The sequence below is a fragment of the Gobius niger genome (genome assembly GCF_951799975.1).
Source record: "Gobius niger genome assembly, chromosome: 12".
NCBI classification, from domain to species: Eukaryota; Metazoa; Chordata; class Actinopteri; order Gobiiformes; family Gobiidae; genus Gobius; species Gobius niger.
The window spans coordinates 30,043,029-30,063,537 of NC_136863.1; the positions used below are offsets into that span (position 1 = coordinate 30,043,029).

At 43.9% G+C, this 20,509-nt stretch overlaps 1 protein-coding gene across 2 annotated transcripts in view; it reads left to right on the forward strand.

The window, feature by feature from the left end:
• The first annotated feature begins 625 nt into the window (after positions 1-625).
• The window catches only part of iqsec3b (IQ motif and Sec7 domain ArfGEF 3b), an 80,866-nt gene continuing 60,982 nt past the window's right edge, over positions 626-20,509 (forward strand). Inside the window, exon 1 of one of the 2 annotated variants that reach the window (XM_079567523.1) lies at positions 626-1,548. In XM_079567523.1, coding sequence (XP_079423649.1) covers positions 995-1,548 — 554 coding nt within the window. In that variant the 5' untranslated portion in view covers positions 626-994. The remainder of the gene's footprint in view (positions 1,549-20,509) is intronic. The other variant, XM_079567524.1, reaches the window with a different exon arrangement.

Genomic DNA, 20,509 nt, shown 5'->3' on the forward strand with positions numbered 1-20,509 from the left:
TAATCCAACATGGGCACATTGTTCTTTACCTTCAACCAATTGTATAAATCAACCCAAAATTTCTTCACATCGCTACATTCATAAAATACATGTTCTTGAGATTCAATATCAATTTGACAAAATTTACATACGTTTTCTTGAAATTGGTATCTAATTCTTAAAAATTCTTTACAAGGGTTTACGTCATTCATGGTTTTAAAGTGCACTTCTTTCATTTTAGGAGCGGAAATGATCAATATCTGGATCTTATTATGCAATTTTCATTTTTTGACCAATTTGGAGATGATACTTTCCTTTTCACGGGGAAAAACACGAACGCAACAGCACCACGCGCGGCATCTGCACATTTTGCAGATTCCGTTTTCAGATTCCAGGTACATTTTCTTTCAATCATTATTTTTTTTATTTTTTTCAAGTAAAAGGTTAGTATTTATCTCAATTAACTTTTCAAAATGTTTTCATTTTCAGGAAATGTGTTATTAAAATGTTTCTGCATTCTCCTTATGCTAGTTTGCCTGTCGTATGCGCACAAACAGATCACTTTTGGCTACAGCGTTAGAACCAAGTTAGTTTGCGCGTTGTTTGATTAGCCTACCGAACCAATTGTAGTGTTTATGCAAAGACTATATGAAAGATCACACCATTTCCCCGTAGTCGATAGAGGGCACTGTTGCCTTGACCGTGTGGCTTTTCAGAGGCGCGCTCCGCTCCCTCCCCCTGGCCACATCTGGATCGGGTTCCTTTCCTCAGCACCGTTCAGCGCAGTGAGAGAGAGAGAGACCGAGAGACCGAGCGAGGCTGGGCGGGCAGGAACGGAGAGGGCAACGGCTGCTCCATCACCCACAACCGAGCAGCACCCAGGAGAAAGCACCGCCCCGAGGACATCCCACATCCACCGGCCCCATAGCCCGCGTCTCCTCCGCGCGCCGAAAGTCAGCCAGCGGTCGCTCCATCTCTCTTCACCCCGTGTCCCGTCTCTTGTTTTTCGGCGGCGATGATGAGCTCCAGTCTCTTGGAAAACCCGGTGCAGGCGATTCTGTACCTGCGGGAGCTCACGACCATTGTCCAGAACCAACAGAGCCTCATCCAGACCCAGCGCGCTCGCATAGAGGAGCTGGACCGGCGAGTGGACGAGCTGATCGGCGAGAACAGGCACCTTCGGGACGTCAGGGTCCAGCAGCAGCATCCCTACTACCACCTCCTCCAGCATCACCACCACCATCAACAGCAGCAGCAGCAGCAGCAGCAGCAGCAGCAGCAGCCGGACCCGACCTGCCACCACCACGGCCAACATAACCAGGACAAGGCGAGCCCGACGGCGGATAATGCAGCAGCCTCGCCAGCTTTGGAGGTCCAGGCGCCCCCTCCTCCTCCTCAACCTCCGCTGGACCCAGGAGACATGCAGCTCGTCCCCGCGGACCCCTCCACCGTTTCCCCCGTGGAGAGTGACCCAGAAAATGGGGGGAGCTGCGGGGGGTGTCGCTCTTTGGTGCCCATGACCCCTACTACAACCCTGTGTCGTTCTCTGGCTTTGGCGAGAAAAAACGAGTAAGTAAAAAAAAAAAAACAGTTCTAAACAGTTGAAAAGCATTTGTGTCACTGTGATTCTTTATTTTTTTTTTTTTTTTTTTTACTTCATAACCTGTGGAATTGCAGATTATAGCCACGCTTAATTTAAGGCAAAGCCGCTGGTGAGAGTCGAATTTGCAGCTGCAGACCAGAGGCCCGTGCCAAAATTAACCATACGTGGATTATTTATTTAAAAACCATCACTTGTTCATTACATAACAAACAGCTGTAGGCCTGTGCTTGATGTGTGAGCGCTGAGCTGTGTAGTCAAGTGTAGAGACAGAGTGACTTTACGCACGGGGGATGGCTGGCGTTGTAGCGTTGGGGCAGATGCAACACTCAAGTAGCTGTCCATGGTGCTGCTCCAGTCATTACCGCAGGAGATCTGACAACTCTCCCGGGACCTGTGCAGCCCTCTGATGTTGCAGCCTTAACAGTTCTCACCAGCAGGGCCGTTCCTAGATATGTGTTAGGAGCCCGGAGCGAGAGGGTTGCTCTTGGGTGCCTTTAGAGCGCACAAACAAGGTGACCGAACTGCTTGTGTAATGTGTTTGTTTGTTGATGTTCATTTACATGTGTCTAAGAGTTTACTTAAAGTTTTAGCAAGGCAAAAAAACAACAGCATCAAAAAAGAATGGAAAGAAAGGGCTTAAAAGCACTGTGCTCGATTTTTCCTATTTCCAAACCACGGAAGAGAGCGAGCTCAAATATTAGTGGTGGTCAAAACCCCATCCTAACTTTTTTTTTGACACATTCCTAACATCCAGAATCTTTGTGGGAATGAGTTTCTAAGCCTGTTTCACAACTTTAAGGTAGCAGAGGGGACTGTTGTAGCATGTGTCACTTCTGGGTTTCCAAAAATCCAGCACTCACTGTTTGTGCGGTCTCGTTTTTTCACGTCAGCAAACACAATGGAGGCCTAGTAAGTGCATAACCTGCCACAAATGAAATTCCTATGAGAAAACACAAATCATTATGTAAGAAACAATTGTATCAGTATCTTCGTTATTCCAACCTCTTTCCAAACACGTGAGCTTGGTGTTGTCAGACTTCAAAACCAAATGTGAACATGAATTACCCGATCATAGCTCTGTTGTTGAAGGTCCTTTTACAGGTCCTGCTTTTTTCTCTCTTTTCAAACTATTGTGGACACATTTGTTTTTGAATCATGGCATAAAACAATGACTTAAAAGAATGTGCGTGCTTTAAAAAACACCTCTGAGACTGTGCACTTTTGAAATGTGCTTTCACCAGACGCCGGCAGAGTGTCCACACAAACCTGCGGCCGGCACACGGTGGAAAATGAAAGGATTTTAAAACATTTTCTGACCACAGAGGAGCTTGGATTACGACACTGACATATCGTAGTGTCGTGGGCGGTTTGAGTGCAGGAGAGGGATGCGGGCCATGGAGCAGGAGCAACGTCATCCAGGTTGTTAATTTGTACGCCTTGCATTCAAAACAAGACAGCTCCCCTCCTGACGTGAGTCTTGAGCCCTGCGTGCAGCCGGCTTTACATCTGGAAATGGCTGTGATCACAGATGCACACGCGTGTGTTCACACGGCTTCGCGTCTTTGGCGCCCGAGCCTCATCGCACATCACCTAATGAGACAGAGTGCACTCCTCCGGTCTGTGTGCACGTGTGTGTTGTATCCCAGCTGGAGGTCTGATTGGTCTCTTTGGGACCCCACCCCCGCAGAGTAGGCCGAGATAACTCAGTCAAGAGGAGGCGAGAGGAGAGTCAAAGATAGAGGCCTCCATACAGTGGCCCGTCCCCCCTCCCCGTCCTTCACTTTACGTTTTGAGCGACTGTCCGTTGTTTATTACGTCATAATGTTTTAGCGCCATGTGGTTTCAATGTCAGTGGGGACAGAGCTGGGGAGGATTTAGGCGCTGCAGAGCAGATGTGATACATGTGAAGGGTTTATCATTTTTGTAGTTTCTGTGTTCCAACATTGTTTTACTTGATACTTTTGTACATCTTTGCTGTGTTTTTGTGAGGTTCAGTGGATTCTTTACTGCAGAGTGTCCGTATTAGCCCTGAAGGATCCAGTTTTTTTTTATAGTAAACAAACAGCTAGCTTCTGAGCTAAAGACATATAGGGACCTACAAATTCCTTCTTCTGAAACACTAAAGAGGCACCAAGAGCCCCCCACACCTGCAGCACAGTGGAGGCGTCACAAGAGACGCTACAGGAAACGAAAAAGGGGCAAGTGAGGAGAAGATTGTGAAAGACTGGAGCGGAGTGAGCTGCGCAGGAAGAAGAGCCTTCCTCTGACCAGTGCAGGAAACCAGGCTCTGAAACAGGGACAAACCCAGGAGGCGTTGCACCGTTTCAGAGGAGCACTGAAGGGTCCTCGGGTTTCCCCGACCTCCAAAAACGTGCTGGTTAGATTGGCCCACAATGGACTAACCCAACACCTGAACGCAATATCGTTGTGCAGTTGTACAATGACAAATAAAGCACTTACTTACTTTTAAAACAATCAGCGATAGTAATCAGTAACATTGAAAGTAATCAAGTGATATATTTGCAATCCATCAGAAGCATGCTGAAAACGTCTTGGTTTAGGACTTTAGGTAAACGTGTTTCTACAAAAGGGCACAAATGCCACTTCATAAGAAAACACCGCCTGCAAGATTTTTCATCTCAGTTTTCCGGCGGTTATTGCAGCTATTTTGTCCGTGTCTTGCTTTGTACGCTCTGCTCTCCCTTAGAACTTTGCAAGTCTTCCATATACCAATTGAATCGAATAGTTGTGTCAAACCGCAAAGACTGCAATATTTTACAAAGTGTAATATCCCTCGCAAACAACAATCCCGTCTCCGCGGGGTCTTAAAAGCTGCAGAACTGAATAATATAACATCAAGATCATCTGAGCACTGGTTGGCTTTTCTTGCAGGCTTTAAAAAACTTTCCTGCATCATCTAATTTATTCAGAAAACATGTTTATATAGATTCCAAAGTGTGACACATAAAGCTAATTTCTGCTCTTAGCTGCGAAGTGTGGGACTTCATAGACGCTACGAGAACATTTATCTTGCAAAACAGATCTAAGCAGGAGTGCACTCGGGCTTTTCCTCAGCACCTGTGTAGGAAGACTACACAGTCGTAAAACGTTACTGCAAAGACCTGGCAACAGTTATGGCAAAGAAACTTAATAGCACTTGATAATTAAACATGACTTGACCTCATCTCCGGTCTGAGCTCTCCCGCCTGTACTCCTACTCACTTCTTCATCTGGTTGCCTCATTAGTGTTCGAGCAGCTAGCGAGGGTTAACTAGACATTTAAATAGAACAAGGCATTCATTATAAAACAGCAGCTACTGTATCTTCAGTGATTCTGACAGCCCACATCAAAAGCACTTTGTTTCCCCGCGTGGCTTCACATGACATTGCAAGTTTCTGGAGTGTTTTGCTGAGATGAGGACATGCACGATTAGGAAATGTTAGGGGCGTAAATGGTGATCTCATCGCTGTGACGAGCTGCTGTTTAGTTGATGATCTTCAGATCAGGATTTAATGCTTTCTCTGCTCCCCGCCCACTCCTCCTCCTATTGGTCATGCTCTGAGTGAGTGAACCATTGATTTAGCCAATCATAGTTAAGTGGGGATTTGCAGAAGCAGCGTTTGTCTTTAGTTGCTTCTTAAAGGCAATATAAGGATAGCCCCATGATACAGTATGATATAGTGATTCATATCCTCGACAGAGGTCCGCTATCGATACTAAGCATTAATTTCAGGTGAACTTCGGGAAATATAAAATGATTCACTTTTACACCTTACATCAAGGCCAAAGTGCATATTTCACAAAATGTCACCATATAAAATGTATATAGTATATTAACAGTGTTGCTGCTAGTATTACACTTCCATTAAATGTTTGCTTTTTTCTTTTTAATGTTTGGACAACTAGAGCCGGATACAGTAGTATTATGATTTTCATCATCATTTTTCATCATGTTGATTGATTTAATTTTTCCTTTTTTTCTCCAATTACTGTATATACAAACCCCAAAGCATACTGACGGGAGAGTCTATATGCCAGTGTGACACCTCATTTGAAAGCAAAGACTTTCTAGTTTCTAAAACTATATATAAGATCTGTGTAAGTGAAACACAATTTACATGACATTTGCTGTCCCCAACCCTAATAATAACCCTAACCCTAACTCCCTGATCACGGAAGACAGCAAGTAACAGGTTAAAACAAATAAATCATGAACAAGGGAGACCTTTCGAACAGGCCTCAACAAATGTATGCTTTCCACTTCAATGAAACCTTTTCAAAACTCCAAACAAAGAGCTGTTACCTTGGCTTGAAAGCAAATAGCGACTTGATTCAAATTAGTTAAGTTTAGTCTTTATTGAAGGGACAGAGACATTAAGCTCAAAGACAAATATGTTCTGCACCAGATTATTGCCAGCCCTACAGAATAATCAGACTAATTCTCATAAAAAAGACCATATAACGGACACTGGAATACTGACTCCTGCCCCTATCTGAGAGAGAGACATCAGTGCAATCTGCCAAAGTCCTATATTTTTAGCCTCCCTGTTCTCCGAGAGATGTATAGCACTGTATAATGCGCCTTGACCGCCTCCCGGGGCGCTACCACGGCTCCGTTCACCTCCTGAACGCCCTTGAAAGCAGCCTCCCGCTCCAGCTGCTTATCGATCGCGCGTCTTTTTGGATGACACCTTTGCTCCCGTGGCGCTGCTCTCGGCAGGTGGGAGGGGGGGGAGGTGTCCGGCTCATCGTCGCTGTCTCTCCGCGCCTCCGTCCTGTCTGCAGCCGCCCAGACACGCTGCCACGCTCATATCCCTGTCAGCATGTTTCAAGTCTCTCCACATTTCCTTCTAAGTGCATTAGCCTTTCATTCTCTCTTTCTCTCTCTCTCCCCCCCACACATCCAGTTATCCGTGCCCCGCGGATGCATGACGTGCGCTTTTGTGCCATCGCACGTGGATGCGCCTATGGGGCCGCAGAAACCATCCACTCACTCGCTCTCCTCCTTCACCCACCCCCCCCCCCCTATCTCCACAGCTGAGCCTGGCGTATCTGCCCCACTTAGCCCGTGGAGCGAGCGGTAATCAGCCATTCTCCAGAGAGAGGAGGCAGGCAGGCGCACTCAGAGGTTGTCTTAGATGGTAGGCCTTAGAGGTGTCTAGAGGAAGGAGCTGCAAGGCTGACACTGGAGTGGACCAGTGGAAGAGAGGAAGAGAGGAAGACAGGCGGCCGCAGACACTAAGCTCATGATTTTGCATAATTTAACTGTAATCAGGTGAGGTTTTAATGGCAGAGTGTGGGGCATGTGCTCTTACTGGTTTAAAAATAATCACAAGTCAATATGAGTTGCCTTGAACAGTTTGATGCAGTCTAGCGAATGAAAAGTCAATGTGTAAAGCTAAACTGACTTTTTGAGCGCAACAATGGTGTGTGAAGAACGTTGTTTCATCTAATGTTTCCATCTATTTCGTCTCATTCGTAACACATCCAGAGCATGCCTCCTCTATATTGCGTTTATCTGCTGAAAATCTCTTTTCTCTCCACTGTTTCAAGCAGAGATTAGAATCTAATCCAGTCCTTATGTGTGACGACGAACACACAGGTGCTGAAGTATGTCGTTGTCTTTACAAAACAATATAAAGTCATCACACAAATATCAATCCACTCATTTAAAACGAAGGAAAGCACAACGCGTTCACCGTTCATCCACTTTGGTAGTTGCACGCCATAACAAACCTAATTGAGATTTTTCGATTCGATTTGCACTTTATGTTTGAATTCAGCTCCCAGTGTGCAATTCAAATGACAGATGGAGAAAACTTAAAGACCTTATACCAGGCAGCGACCTCCCTCTCTCTTTGTGCAGCTGCGGATTTTGCCTTTTCTGCGACCTGCGTTTGTGGTTTCTGTGTTCCACATTGTTTTGCTAGATGCTTTTGTGCGTCTTAACTGTGTTTTTGAGGGGTTCAGTGGATTTTTTGTTTAGCCCATAATGGTCCTGAAGAAAGCAGCGTTTTAAAAGTGCACAAAAAGCTAGCTTATCAGCTAAACTCATTTGAGACCTACAAATTTCTTCTTCTGAGACACTGAGGAGGCACCAAGAGCCCCCCACACCTGCAGCACAGTGGAGGTGCCACAAGAGGAGCTACAGAGGAAGGGACAAAGGAGGAGGTATCCAGGCAAGACTCACAGCTAAGCCACACATGCCTTCTATTGTTCTGGCGAATTGACTTTTACTGGAGAATAAAACAGATGAAATCCTAGGCTCTACCCAGAAGATGGTGAACGACTATTGTGGAGTGGAGAGAGCAGAGGAGGAGGTGGACCAGTGCAGGACACCACGCTCTGAAACACAGACAAACCCAGTAGGTGCTGCACCGTTTCAGAGGATCAGAGGAGCACTGAAGTCAGCCAACCAAAAACATACGGGTCAGGTTGGCCCACAGTGGCAGTGCGACTCAGTCACAGCGGCTCAGGACTAACACCTGAATACAATCTTGTTGTACGCTTGTACAATGACAAAGAAAGCACTTACTTTCTATTTTTTTCTCTTTGCAAACAACACACGTTTGTTTGTTTCCAAACTCATTCCCAACTTCCCTAACGCAGCATCCCAATTCTTTCCAACATCTGATCTACGCGTTTCCGCTGTACAATTTTATAATGACAAACACAGCACTCACTTACTGTACATGACAGGGATGAGTTAACATGTTTCACCACTTTCAGGGAGCAGATACGAGCTGCTTTTCACGATCGATAAAAGGCTTGAGAATTAGATGCACACACGGCGCACAGAGATCTTCTTCCATTTAAAGGGGCTAGATGCAAGTTAGCCATTTTATACTCACTACTGCCACCTCAGGGCATACGTGTAACTGCAACCTTTTTGAGTGACAGTGCAGGATTTTAGAGGCAGTTGTGGTGAACAGGTCTGAGCTCATTCTACACATTTGGACATTGTTGGAACATGTAGGGGGAAGAAAATACTTATTTTTTACATTTTTAAGTCCCTTTAAGAACAAAACAGTTTTTCCTTCCACAAGAAATAAATCAGGCTTTTCATTACCTGAAAAAGCAGTGGAGGAGGCTGTTTGTTTGCTTTAGATGCTTTAAAGAAGACTGAATGACAAAGATTGACAGTGATTGACAGACGATCGCTCAGTCTGTTACTGTGGTAGTAGGTTAGTTCCCCTTCTCTTGGGGTTAAGCTTTTGATTTCCTTCACAACAAAACGCGAGCTTCAGAGTCTGGCATAAAAGCTGCTCTATAGTAAAATATAAGCGCTGCTGTATACGGCCCGTACCCTTGGTCTGTTCCATTTACAGCATGAGTCTGAGATCAATAGATATAGATCGAGAACAAATCACCTTAAGGCAGCTTTGACAGGAGGCCCCTGGATCAGTGTAACATAACGAGCACGCAATAATCCACTGCAGCGAAAGCGCGGCTATACTTTCCCACAAATACTCGAACAACACCGGGTCCGATCAGTCAGCGCCGCTCTGAGCTTAATAGAGCTGGTGGTGCTGCACTTATTTCCTCCCGAGATGCTATCATAGTTCACCAGCGCTTTCTCTGCATTCCCTCTTATGTGACGTATTGCTTTTCCCTCACACCGCAATTGTGCAACATTTGGAAAAAAAAACAAGAAACCAACACCCCTGAATGCGGGCCACAAACTTCCCACGGTTTGACTTTGGGACGGTCATGTGACACTATTTGTCGTGCTCCTCTCAAATAGCCACTCATGCAGAGCTATTTGAGAACCGTTAACCAGTATTGAAAAATCATATATCTGTGTAGATCCAAGTTGTTATGCTGTTGGTCTTGGGACAGCATTAAAGGAAATGACTCGGTTGCTTCAGCTCAAATAAATCATTTCCCCCCCCAAAGCTTCTGTCGCATACAGAAGATTTCAAACGATTGCACACTCTTCTTCAGTTGTCAGTATTTTCGCTTTTTTTCCCCCCCACAGTTTAAGACGTTGCTTGTGTTACGGAGAACACCCTGCGATTGTTGTAATCCCCGTTGCTCAATCTGATGTAAAAGTGAAAATGTAACGATGGAGTTTGACATTTGTGTGCATCAGCGACGAGCTCTAATTCCATCTTACGTGGGGTGACGTGGGGTAACTCTCTGGCAGCGGAATAAAAGGCGAGCAGAACAGTCACAGGAAGGATGGCACCAGAGGAAACAGCGGAAAGGTACATTAAAAAAGAGCACCGCCATAAAAGGAGCTAGAGAGAGTTGCCTTTGGGCGAGCTCTGTCCTCACTTCCTCTGTTCCGCTGCACTACACAGGCGGACGCTGTGGACCCCTGCCGCGCCACGGGGGCCAGGAAATAACCACTGCATTCATGTAACGAGTCGAGAGAAGATCACCGATTTCCTGGCTATAAGTACGAAGTCTTATGCCGTTTTGGTCACGAAATGCATTGACCGCGAGTTGTTTAATATGACAGGTTTGAATGCTTTTGAAAATATGACTTGTTTAGATGGATAGCATCTGTTGTAAGTAAATAATTATCATTTTATTTCAGTGAAACAGCAAATTCATTAGAAAAAGTTATTTTTATCAGAATTTTTAAGCCGCTGACCAGAAGTGACATAGATAGAGGCAGGGCTGGATTGGCAGAAACAATCGGCCCGGGACTTTTGGGTCTAGACCGGCCCTCAGTCATAAATCAGTCATACCATAGACAATGATTTTCTTCCCTGTGGGTGGGGGTCAGGATTGATCTTACAAACTCGTGGTTATGAGCCCGGTGCGATACCTATAGAGCTAAACGAACGGAGTATTAGTCCACCGTCACATGTAAATTAATGTTTTAAACCGCCCTGAAAACACGAGCACAAAGGAATTGTCGAGGCCATTAGCAATACAATAAACCCTTGAATTAAACCAGTAAAAGATACAAAACCAAGGACAATAGCTGCATGTTGTTTCAGCACCAGAGCACTCACTGTTTTAATCTTGTCGTTTACAACTTGCTGTAACATGTGTAGAACCTCTAAACAATCTCAAAGGGGGGGGGGGAATCGACTTTTTCAAGCTTTACATCATGTTATTATGTCCTTCCCTCATTAAAAACATGCCTGAAGTGTTGCCTTGGAACATTAATGTATTTTTGAGTAATCTGTAAAAACTCTGATGGCGGCCATTTTAGGGATAGGTTTGCCTGAGTCCTCCTAGGAACGCCCCCACCTCCTGGAGACGCCTCCGAGCTTTCGTCACCAGCCGAGTAACCGACCACTGCTCCTCAGCAGAACCCCCTCCCCACTGATGCCACAGACAGCATGTGGAGGGGGCGTGTCGGAAAGGCTCAGAGGTTCTTAAAGAGACAGAGGCCTATTTCAAGACATTCACTACAGCCATTTTGAGAGAGCAATTTTATACAAGGCAGTTATTCTAATTTACTGCATTTACAGACCAACAGAAGGTTTGGTCATCATTGTAGTGTGCTATAGACTGGTGCTATGGGACTGAAAAAAAGCATAATACCCCCTCTTTAAAATGGGTGTTCCGTTAAGATAAGATAAGATGACACTTTATTGATCTCACAGATGGAGAAATTGCATTCGATGAGAGAGCATCCGGCAGCAGCACCCATTCGGTGCGCACCACTCTTTTCCCACTCAAGGAGGTTACTCTCGTGACTATGACACAATTAAACTTCACAAAACCAATCAAATTATCCCACTGTACTGTAGATTATAGGTAATGAAATGGTAAAACTCACCACGGGGTTAGGGAGGTGTGGAGAGAAAATAGAAGTCCCAAAAAGGCCAAAACATTGGCAGTAGGGTGAGTCACCTGACAACATGCGCTTCTTTGCATATTGTCTAAAATGTATTTAAAAATAGAGGCCTGAGGATCTTAACAATAACCTATTTTCACTTATAATGGCAAATATGATGTGAGGGGCAGGAGTAATGTTAAATCCGAGAGGCCCATTACTCATTATATATGAGATTATCTGAGAACCATAAGCATGCCAAAAGAGGGGTATAAAAAGCATCAGGTACCTCTAGTGGACATATCATGAAATTGGACCCATATCGTGAGGACCTTGTCAGTAGAAATAATGCAGTATCTCTTGTGGGCCGGTATGGTGCAATACTGGCCTGACCTCTCATCAGGTCAGACCGGCCCAAAGGACGTCGGCCCACCGGGAAAACCCCCGGGATTCCCGATGGCCAGTCCTGCCCTGGATAGAGGTGAAGTTTCAGAGCAGTTTGACTACTTTCCTGTTGACATAACATGGTTGGCACGGAGATAGTTTAAAATGGTTTGCCTCTATCTTTGTCACTTCCTGTCAGTGTCCAATAAGGAAGTGAAACAATAAACATCACAGAAAGGCTCAGACCAAAGAACGCTGGGTAAAAATGTTTAGCAAAAACTTAAATAGAATTTTGTTAACTATGTTTTAGCATTTAATTGTGTCTAATGTGTGATGTGCACTTTAACACTGGTCTGAACCGCGGGGTTATCCGGTTTTGCTCATGGAAGCCACATATTTTTTGCGTTCTGCATTTTGTTTGAAGACTTGCAGCCTTTGACAATCCAAACCACATTTTTGGTGTTGGTTCGATCTTTCAGCTTTCAGTTACTTTGCTGCGAAATGCCACAACAGCGGGATGGAAGGAGAGCGACCGGGCTTGTACTGATGAGACGTTACCCCAGACTCTCTGTATTCTACTGACGAGGTGCGTTCAAGCCCTCTCCTCCACAGGGGACGCGTGAGTGCTAGAGTGGCAGTTAGTTTACGTTTTGCATGTTGACCCGGTGACCAGCGGAGAGGCGGCCGGGGAATCAGTGCAAACCTCACGTGAACAGCGGCAATAGTGGTGCAAACGGCGATGGATGTTGACAAGGGCGCGATAAATAAAAGAGAGCCTATGCATTTTTAACACTGCAGGAGAATGGCTGCAGTTGTTGTCTGTGCACTTCCGAGCCAGGGGACCTCGGCTCATAGGAGCAACTTGAGTTTGAACGTGGTCTTTACATGGTTTGTGTTTTATAAATAAATCGCTGTAGAATGTGTGACTTATAGAGGAATTGTGTTTTTTAGACATGCATTGATATATGTTTTGATTATTGTGTAGCAAAAATAGAGTGACGACTTCTCTTTTAGGGTTCGTTTGTCTTTTTTTTTCTTCCAGCTAGCGGCATGCTCACAAATCAGTTTTTATTCAGAGCAGGTGCAGTGATGTTTTGTAGACTTTCAAATGTGAAGGGCGCTTTCTACTTTGCAACAAAGGACATATCGGAGCGCTTCGGCGGTCGCAACACTGCGCGAATGAAGCAAAACTACTTCTCAGGGTTTGTTTTTGACGAGGATACAAGCACATTGCTGCAATGGTATTTTGCTACGGTATTGCTGCAAGTTTTTATTATTATTACAATAGAAGAACATAACTCTAAACATTCTTTTTTTAAAGACATTGTTAAATGTTACGTCATTCACGCTTTGTTAAAACATCTAGTCTGGATTTTATTTTATTTATTTGACAGGGACCTGTACAGGAGCATTAATCAGCAGATGAAAAGATGCTTTGTACCAGACTTTGTACCAGACTTTCCATCTGCAGTCCCCGAGACAGACAATTACAAAACACTACAAAAAATACTGTGCATAATATTTACAGACAGTATTTACATTTTATATACAATTTTTAAAAAGTACATTTCATTAAAGGGAAAACTTGTTCCTCTATAGTCTATACCCACCCCTACCCTTCTCAGATGTCAAATTTAGTTGTTGCTGTTGTTGTTTTCTTGTCTTAACCGCCTAAACAAGAAGCTCTTGGTCCATCCTGCGCCAAGCCTCTGCTTTCTGCTAAACATTAGGAGCGTTTGGCTGGACGAGTAGCAAAAGGAAAAAGGTTCACTGAAAATCATAATGGTTGCAGCTTATGTTTTTTTTAAATGAGACAGGACCCCTATATAACCCCTATATTTTGTTTTTCACACAAAAGTAACAAAGCCTTTTCACTGCTATTGACCCAGAGTTGCAGCAGAAGGAGAAATCTTAAATAGCAGAATGTGAGCAACAAAATGAGGAGTCATATTCTATTGTGATTATTTGGACGTAGCTGTATCTATGGCTGATACGAACAACTTTAAAACTATCACCACAGACCCATCTCTTTGACGCAGTGATGACCTCATTTTTACGTAACTTAAATTCACAGCATTGGCGTTTGTTGTGAGCGAGTTACGAAATTTTGTCCCTTTGAGGAGCTCTGCTGCTGATACAAGACATTTTGTGAAATGCCTTGCTGCCGTCTCTGGCTGTGTCATTAGCTGTACGCCTCACCCGGGTTAGGAGACTACAGCTGGAGCAGTCTCACAGCAGCTTTCACATGATTGTACAAGTACCCCGCGTGACCTCTTTCTCCCCCCGCACTCGTCTCAAAATAATTCTCTGGAGGAGAAGACGAGCTCATGCAAGTTTATGTCATTTACACTCCGCCACAGGCATTGCATGCTGGTGTGTCCCTGAGCAGGACTCTTCACACTCTATGCCCACAGGCTGGATGAGAGAGTGGTGGGGGTAGAGCTATGGTAATCAAATTATTTTCTTTTAGAAAGAGTAGATTCTTTTGGCAGTGGCCGCATAGATCTGCATTGTAAACACATCTGTGAAAGAAAAAACGACCATGTGAACTGTTGTGTGTGTTACATGTACAGTGGGAGGAAAAAGTGAGTACACCGTTTGGATTTTCTTACATTTCTGCCGAAATTGGTTATAAAATGTGGTCTGATCTTTTTTTAAATCACAAGAATGAGTAAACAGTGTCTGCTTACACTAATATCACCCAAACAATTTACATTTGATCATATTTTTATTGGCAATAATACTCAAACATTCACAGGGAAGAGGCCATACCACCTTTGCTATGCCCAATCCCCCAATCCCGTCAGACCTTGGAAGCTAAGCACAGAAGGGCCTGGCAGGACTTGGATAGAAGACCGTTTGGGAACACCAGGAACCCTAGCGAATGTAGTGTGTGAGTGAGTGAGTGGTGATGGTCGGAGGGGCCGATGGGGTAGACTGGTTGCCTCGCTTCCGTCAGTCTACCCCAGGGCAGCTGTGGCTACAATAGTAGCTTACCACCACCGAGTATGGTGTGAATGAATAATGCAATGTAAAGCGTCTTTGAGTGTTCAGAAAAGCGCTATATAAAACCAATGCATTATTATTATTAGAGAGGAACAAGTGAGCACACCCCCTGGATAAGGATCCTCCAAGAGCTAATGAGACAATTATTTGCAGACATTTAGAGTCAGGTGTCAGTCAACCTGAAGTCAAATCACTGAGGTGTGGCTTAAAGCTGCCCTGGGCACTGAAAAACACACGCTAGTGAAGAAGTGTCTCTTGTTTAGAAACATTGTCTGATGTGCACCATGCCTCACTTCAAAGAGCTCTCTGAAAACCTACAATCAAGAATTATTGACTCGTATAAAGGTTGAAATGGTTACAGAACCATCTCTAAAAGTCTTGATGTTCAAAAATCCACGTTTAGACTTCTTTTCTATAAATGGAGCATTGTTGCTTCACTTCCAAGGAGTGGGCGTCCTGTAAAGATGACTTCAAGGGCACAGCACAGAATACTCAATGAGATAAAAAAGAACCCTAGAGTGTCAACTAAAGACTTACTGAAATCACTGGCACAGGCCGACATCTCTGTTGACACACGATTTTTTCTGTACGAGCCCTCGTCCAACAGAGCAGTGCTCGAATCCAAACCGGATATTTGTGTCCGAGTCCAACCGAGCACACAATTAAAATTAAATTTCAATTAATTTAATTCAATTAAAACCTCAAGAAAGCCATTCACACCAGACATCCCAGGAAGCTGCTGAACAGTTTTGTTGAGAGCACTGGTCCAAGATTCATCCTGATCGTTGTGCATGTCTAATCTGCAACTACAGGAAACGTCTGGATGAAGTTACTGCTGCCAAAGGAGGGTCAACCAGCTTGAATCTAATGGTGTACTTACTTATTCCCAGCTGTCCTGTGAATGTTTGAGTGTTATTGCCTATAAACACATGATAAAATTTACATGTTTGGGCAGTATTTCCTCAAGCAGACTTGTGATTTTAATAAAAATCAGACCACATTTTATGACCAATTTAGGCATAAATGTCTACTCACTTTTTCCTCCCACTGTAGTGTATTTTCCTCCAGCGCGAACCAGGAAGTCAGAGGTTAAATTAGCACCGTGCTAGCTTGGGCGGTCCGCCTCGTTCACGCCTCTACTCGTCTCGCTATATACTCCGGCTGAGACATGTGTCTAGTTAAGCCAAGTGAACAATCGGAGTGTGCTGGAGGGTCTGTGAGAGTTCGAAATGCATTTAGGCAACAGCTGAGAGACTTCACAAAACTACCAATGACTTTGACAATTTGATAGTGGAGTTATTCAGGTTGTAGAACTTCAAAGTAACCTAGGTCCAGGTGTAGATTAGTTAAACAGTCAAGGAAGAACCATTTTTTATTGACTCACTCTACACAGCTGCCCTGGGGTGGACTGATGGATGTGCAATCTGTGCCAGCGTGAGTGATTGCCAATCGCGCTCCACATGTATACAATCTGGTGTTTTTCTCAAGGGCACAACGACCGCCTGCACCGGTCGGAGCTCAATCCAGTGAATCCAAGGTTATGCAACAGGACGGGTTTGTCTGCCCTTGAAACCCTTCAAAGGGCGCTACTACCCACGTTCGTCCCCTCTCCTGACATTCGACCCTATGCGGCTGTCATGGCCGCAAGACCCAGCTGAGAATACAATTAGGCGCTAGGGTCATGGGCACGTCCTGAGAAATGTGTAAATTAACTTGTGTGAGGTTTATGGGTTGTTGTTGGTTGAGTGGTCTACTTACTGAAGGAAAAAGCAATATGGGAAACAAGAATGAGGACACTTAAAGGAGCTATATCATGCTATTTTAGCCATTCCAAAGTTAAGTATAGGCATTTATATGATATATTGTACCTCTACCACTATTGAGCACTCATTTTTGTGATAAATGTAAGTGTTTTCTGGAGGTATTTTTCGAACCCGGAAGACACAACGCTTCGATTCAGTTAACTCCGCCCCCTCTCTCCGCACATACTTTACCGTATATAAATAAACAGCAATAAGTAAAGATACTTCACGATGCGGTTTATAAAGGAGTTGACATCTGCAACACAGCTTCATAAATGGCTAACACACATGCTAATATGCTAACACACAAGCTAACCCGCGTTCCATCGCTGTTTACATTATGGGACTCGTGTTGGTTATAAAAGTTAATCCACTTTGATTCTGGCGAAGGTTCACCAAACATCCATCAGAGACAGTCACAGAAAAACAATATTTTGGTGATAGTCGCTGAATCCCGGAGAAAAAAACAGCTGAGTGGCCTCTTCCTGAAAAAGGTTGAATAAACTCCGTAGCCAAACGCGCTTCTTTTTCTCTGTGACATTATCGTTAGTTAAGAATAAAGAACAGGTGTGTCCAGTTATAACGAGCTCCATCTTCACAGCTGCAGCGCAAACATGACTGATCTGTTCAGACGCTCAGGGGTCGTTTGTTTTGGCCACAGCTGACCTGGAAGCACCTCGGGCACATCCTTTTTTCTTTTTTTTATTATTTTTTTTCTTTTTTTTTTTCTCTTTGTTTCTCTCTTACGACAGAAATAATGAAAACGCTGTTTTACAAATTAAAATCAGGCTGTAAGCATTGAATTAAGACATTACATTACAGACGTTGAGCACTTCCGTTCCGCTGTGACGACACAACTGAACACTCAGCCGTTCACCAGGAGAGGGCGGAGCCTCAGAGAGCAGGATTCAGGAGGATTACTGAGAGCTGCGTGAATGAAGCCACAAACCACTCTGGGGGTGTTTTTGATAAGGAAATAGCATAACAACATGGCTAAAAGCTCTAAAAAGTCGATTTTGCATGATATAGGACCTTTAACATTAAGGACATAAAGGTGTTTATTTTGATATGTATGGTAATGCATTTATTGCGTTCCGTGCCATGCTGAGGCCCACCTTTTTAGAGTAACGTTATTCATAAAAATGTCTCTGTCACTTAAACAGAGCTGTGTTGCCTGGTTATATCATGGGGCATTGTTTTGCCATTTTATACCAATCAAACAAATTAAGGTAATTATCCTGCGCCCTCTGTTGGTCACAGTTACGTCACAGTTACATCACCTGTATTAGTAAAGTTAAAGGTGCAGGGGGAAAAAAAAACTATTTTAGGTGCAGTTACTTTGCTATTGTAAAGAGAATTTTGTACTCTACTACATATTTATTCTTGTCATAAGTAAGTCTTTCTGTAAATGTGCAGTGTTTTCAACCATAGTCCTACCTGGGCAAGGTGTAAAACGGCTGCGACAAACAAACACAATATAGTGACAATACTTGAGCATGCATACTCCCAGGGGTGCAGGGTTCCTTTTGGGCACTTCGCAGGGGGCACTCGGAAATATTTCAGATTGGAAAAAGGAGAAACTAAGCAGTATTTCAATACTACATTCAAAGAAAAGTTCATTTTTAATTGTTTATCCAGTAAAAGGCTTCAAACTACCAATAAATCTGAATGTAGACATTACATTGGCAGCATTGGCATGTTTTTAAAATCTCTAAATGTATCAGCGTTGCATAAATTAGACGGGACGGTGTTCGGAAACTGGGCTGCTGTGAGAAAATCGACTGGCTGCAGGCACTTTTTCTGAGGGGGACAATTACGTTACTTGAATTGGCAGATCTAGTTCGTTCTCCTGCTCAAGTTAAAGAAATGGGAAAGCGGTGATGGGCTCAGGTTTTTGGTGAACGAGAAAGTCCACCGCATGTATGTGAATATAAAGTGAGGCCATGATGAAAGCCTGGAAAAGCGTTCGGGAGCGCTGCAATAACCATCTGTCCAGATTTGTCTGGTGGAGCACGGGGCTAAATCAGTGCTGATCTGAGCCGGCCAGTGTAAACAAGTCTCCTCAGATTCATGTGCTCTAATCACGGCACAAAGACTTTCTAAGCTTTCTCTGCTTTCTGTGACCTAGATAGAGTCTGTGGCCCTAGCAGCGCCAAAGTGTAAACAGTGGGAATAATCCGGGGGAATCGAATGCACGCGTCCCCAGGATGAGTGCAGGGGCAGGGGGATGAACATGAGAGGGAATACTGGAGTGAGAGGCTATTAGCAAACACTGAAACCGCTGAAAAAAGATGAAAAAACATAATCCCTGTGCTTAGCGGTGTAGTCGCTCATAATGTGTTAATTTGATGGGTTTCTACAACAACAGTTTTACCAAATAACGCACATGATTTGAAAGGTGGCAATGAGCAACCTGCAGTTCATCTTTAGCAAACAACAACATGCTGTTTTCACTCAAATGATCCTGCTCCTAGACCTGGTTAAAATCTGCATAGCATTTCATCCTACAAGTAGAATGAAATACAAGCATTTATTATACTACAGATATTTCTATCACTGAAACATACTTATAAACACATGCATTTGCTGTGAGCGGCTCAGCTCTCCTCAGACTATAACTTTACTGAGAGAGGGATTTCTCCGTCTCCATGGAGATGTTGATTAAAGGCAGCCACATAAGAGGTTTAAATAGGTTAGGCTGTCACGATAATTATACAGACTCATTGTTTAATAAATGACAGATAGACAATTTATTTGCGTGTCTGTGTCAGCTCTCGGTCGTACAGATTTGTCCATCTTCAGTGAAGGTTCTTGAGTTACTCTGCAGTTGAAGTGTAGAGCTTTTCGCCTCTCATCCAAAAGGCTTCGTCGGGCGACACCAGAGTTGAGCTCAAGCCCAGACCAGATATAGACGACTATTTGCATGTTTTCCCATTTTTTTCAATGTAGTTCTTTGTGTTTTAGTTGTGTGTCATTGTATTTCATGTTTACTGTAGGATATTTTAAAGCAGTACTAAGCACACTTGTTATCGGTTATATTTCCTTTCCATAGTCCCTCTGGGGGTAATACAAGTGTTAATGGGGTGATTGGGGGTCTTTCATATCCCCCTGGTGTCTCTGGCCAGAAAACTACACTTGGAGCTCTCCTGCCACCGGGTTGCTGGCCCCAATACACACTAATGGAAGAAGAAGAAGCTAACAGGCTAACAGGCAAAGCTAACAGCGGGAGAGCACCACTTAAACAGTATTTACAGCCAAGTTTGAGTAAAAAAATGATCTCCATTTTGTAATTGGATGTACAATATCCCGCTCTCCCTTCGTGATTTCTGTTACCGTAGTTTTTACTCTCACGGACAATTAATGAGTAAAAAACCGCAACATGCTACGACACCTGCAGTGGCGCTTATGGCCTCTAGGGGGCTACTTAGAACTGTTTTAAAGGGGCTGGAAGCAAGTTTGCCATTTTATACTCACTACTGCCACCTCAGGTCATACGTGTAACTGCACCTTCTGTATTAAGCTCGTGCATGACGGCAATTCGGGCCGAAGTGACACATTTTTGAGTGACCGTACAGGAGGCAGTTGTGGTGAACAGGTCTGAGCTCATTCTACACATTAGGACATGGCTGGAACATGTAGGGGGAGGAAAATACTTAATTTTAACATTTTTAAACTCTGTATAGTCCCTTTAAGAAAAAGTACTTTTCAAACAAAGCTTTTTCTGTCACTTTAGAGTTAGTTTCTGAGCTATAAAAAGGTCTTCAATAATATTGTTTGTCGGGATATTTTCCTGCATTGATATATCGAACACTAGATTTTATTTTCATGACAGGCCTAGGTCCAAATACATACTTTGATTACCCCCTGCAGTAATAGCATTGCCAGTCTGGTCATTAGGAGCCTCCTCTATGTTGCTGGCAGCAGTATATTCCATGCCTTTAACTTAAAAAACAGAAAATACCAAGTTTGGGGAAGGTATTTTTTTTTACAAAACA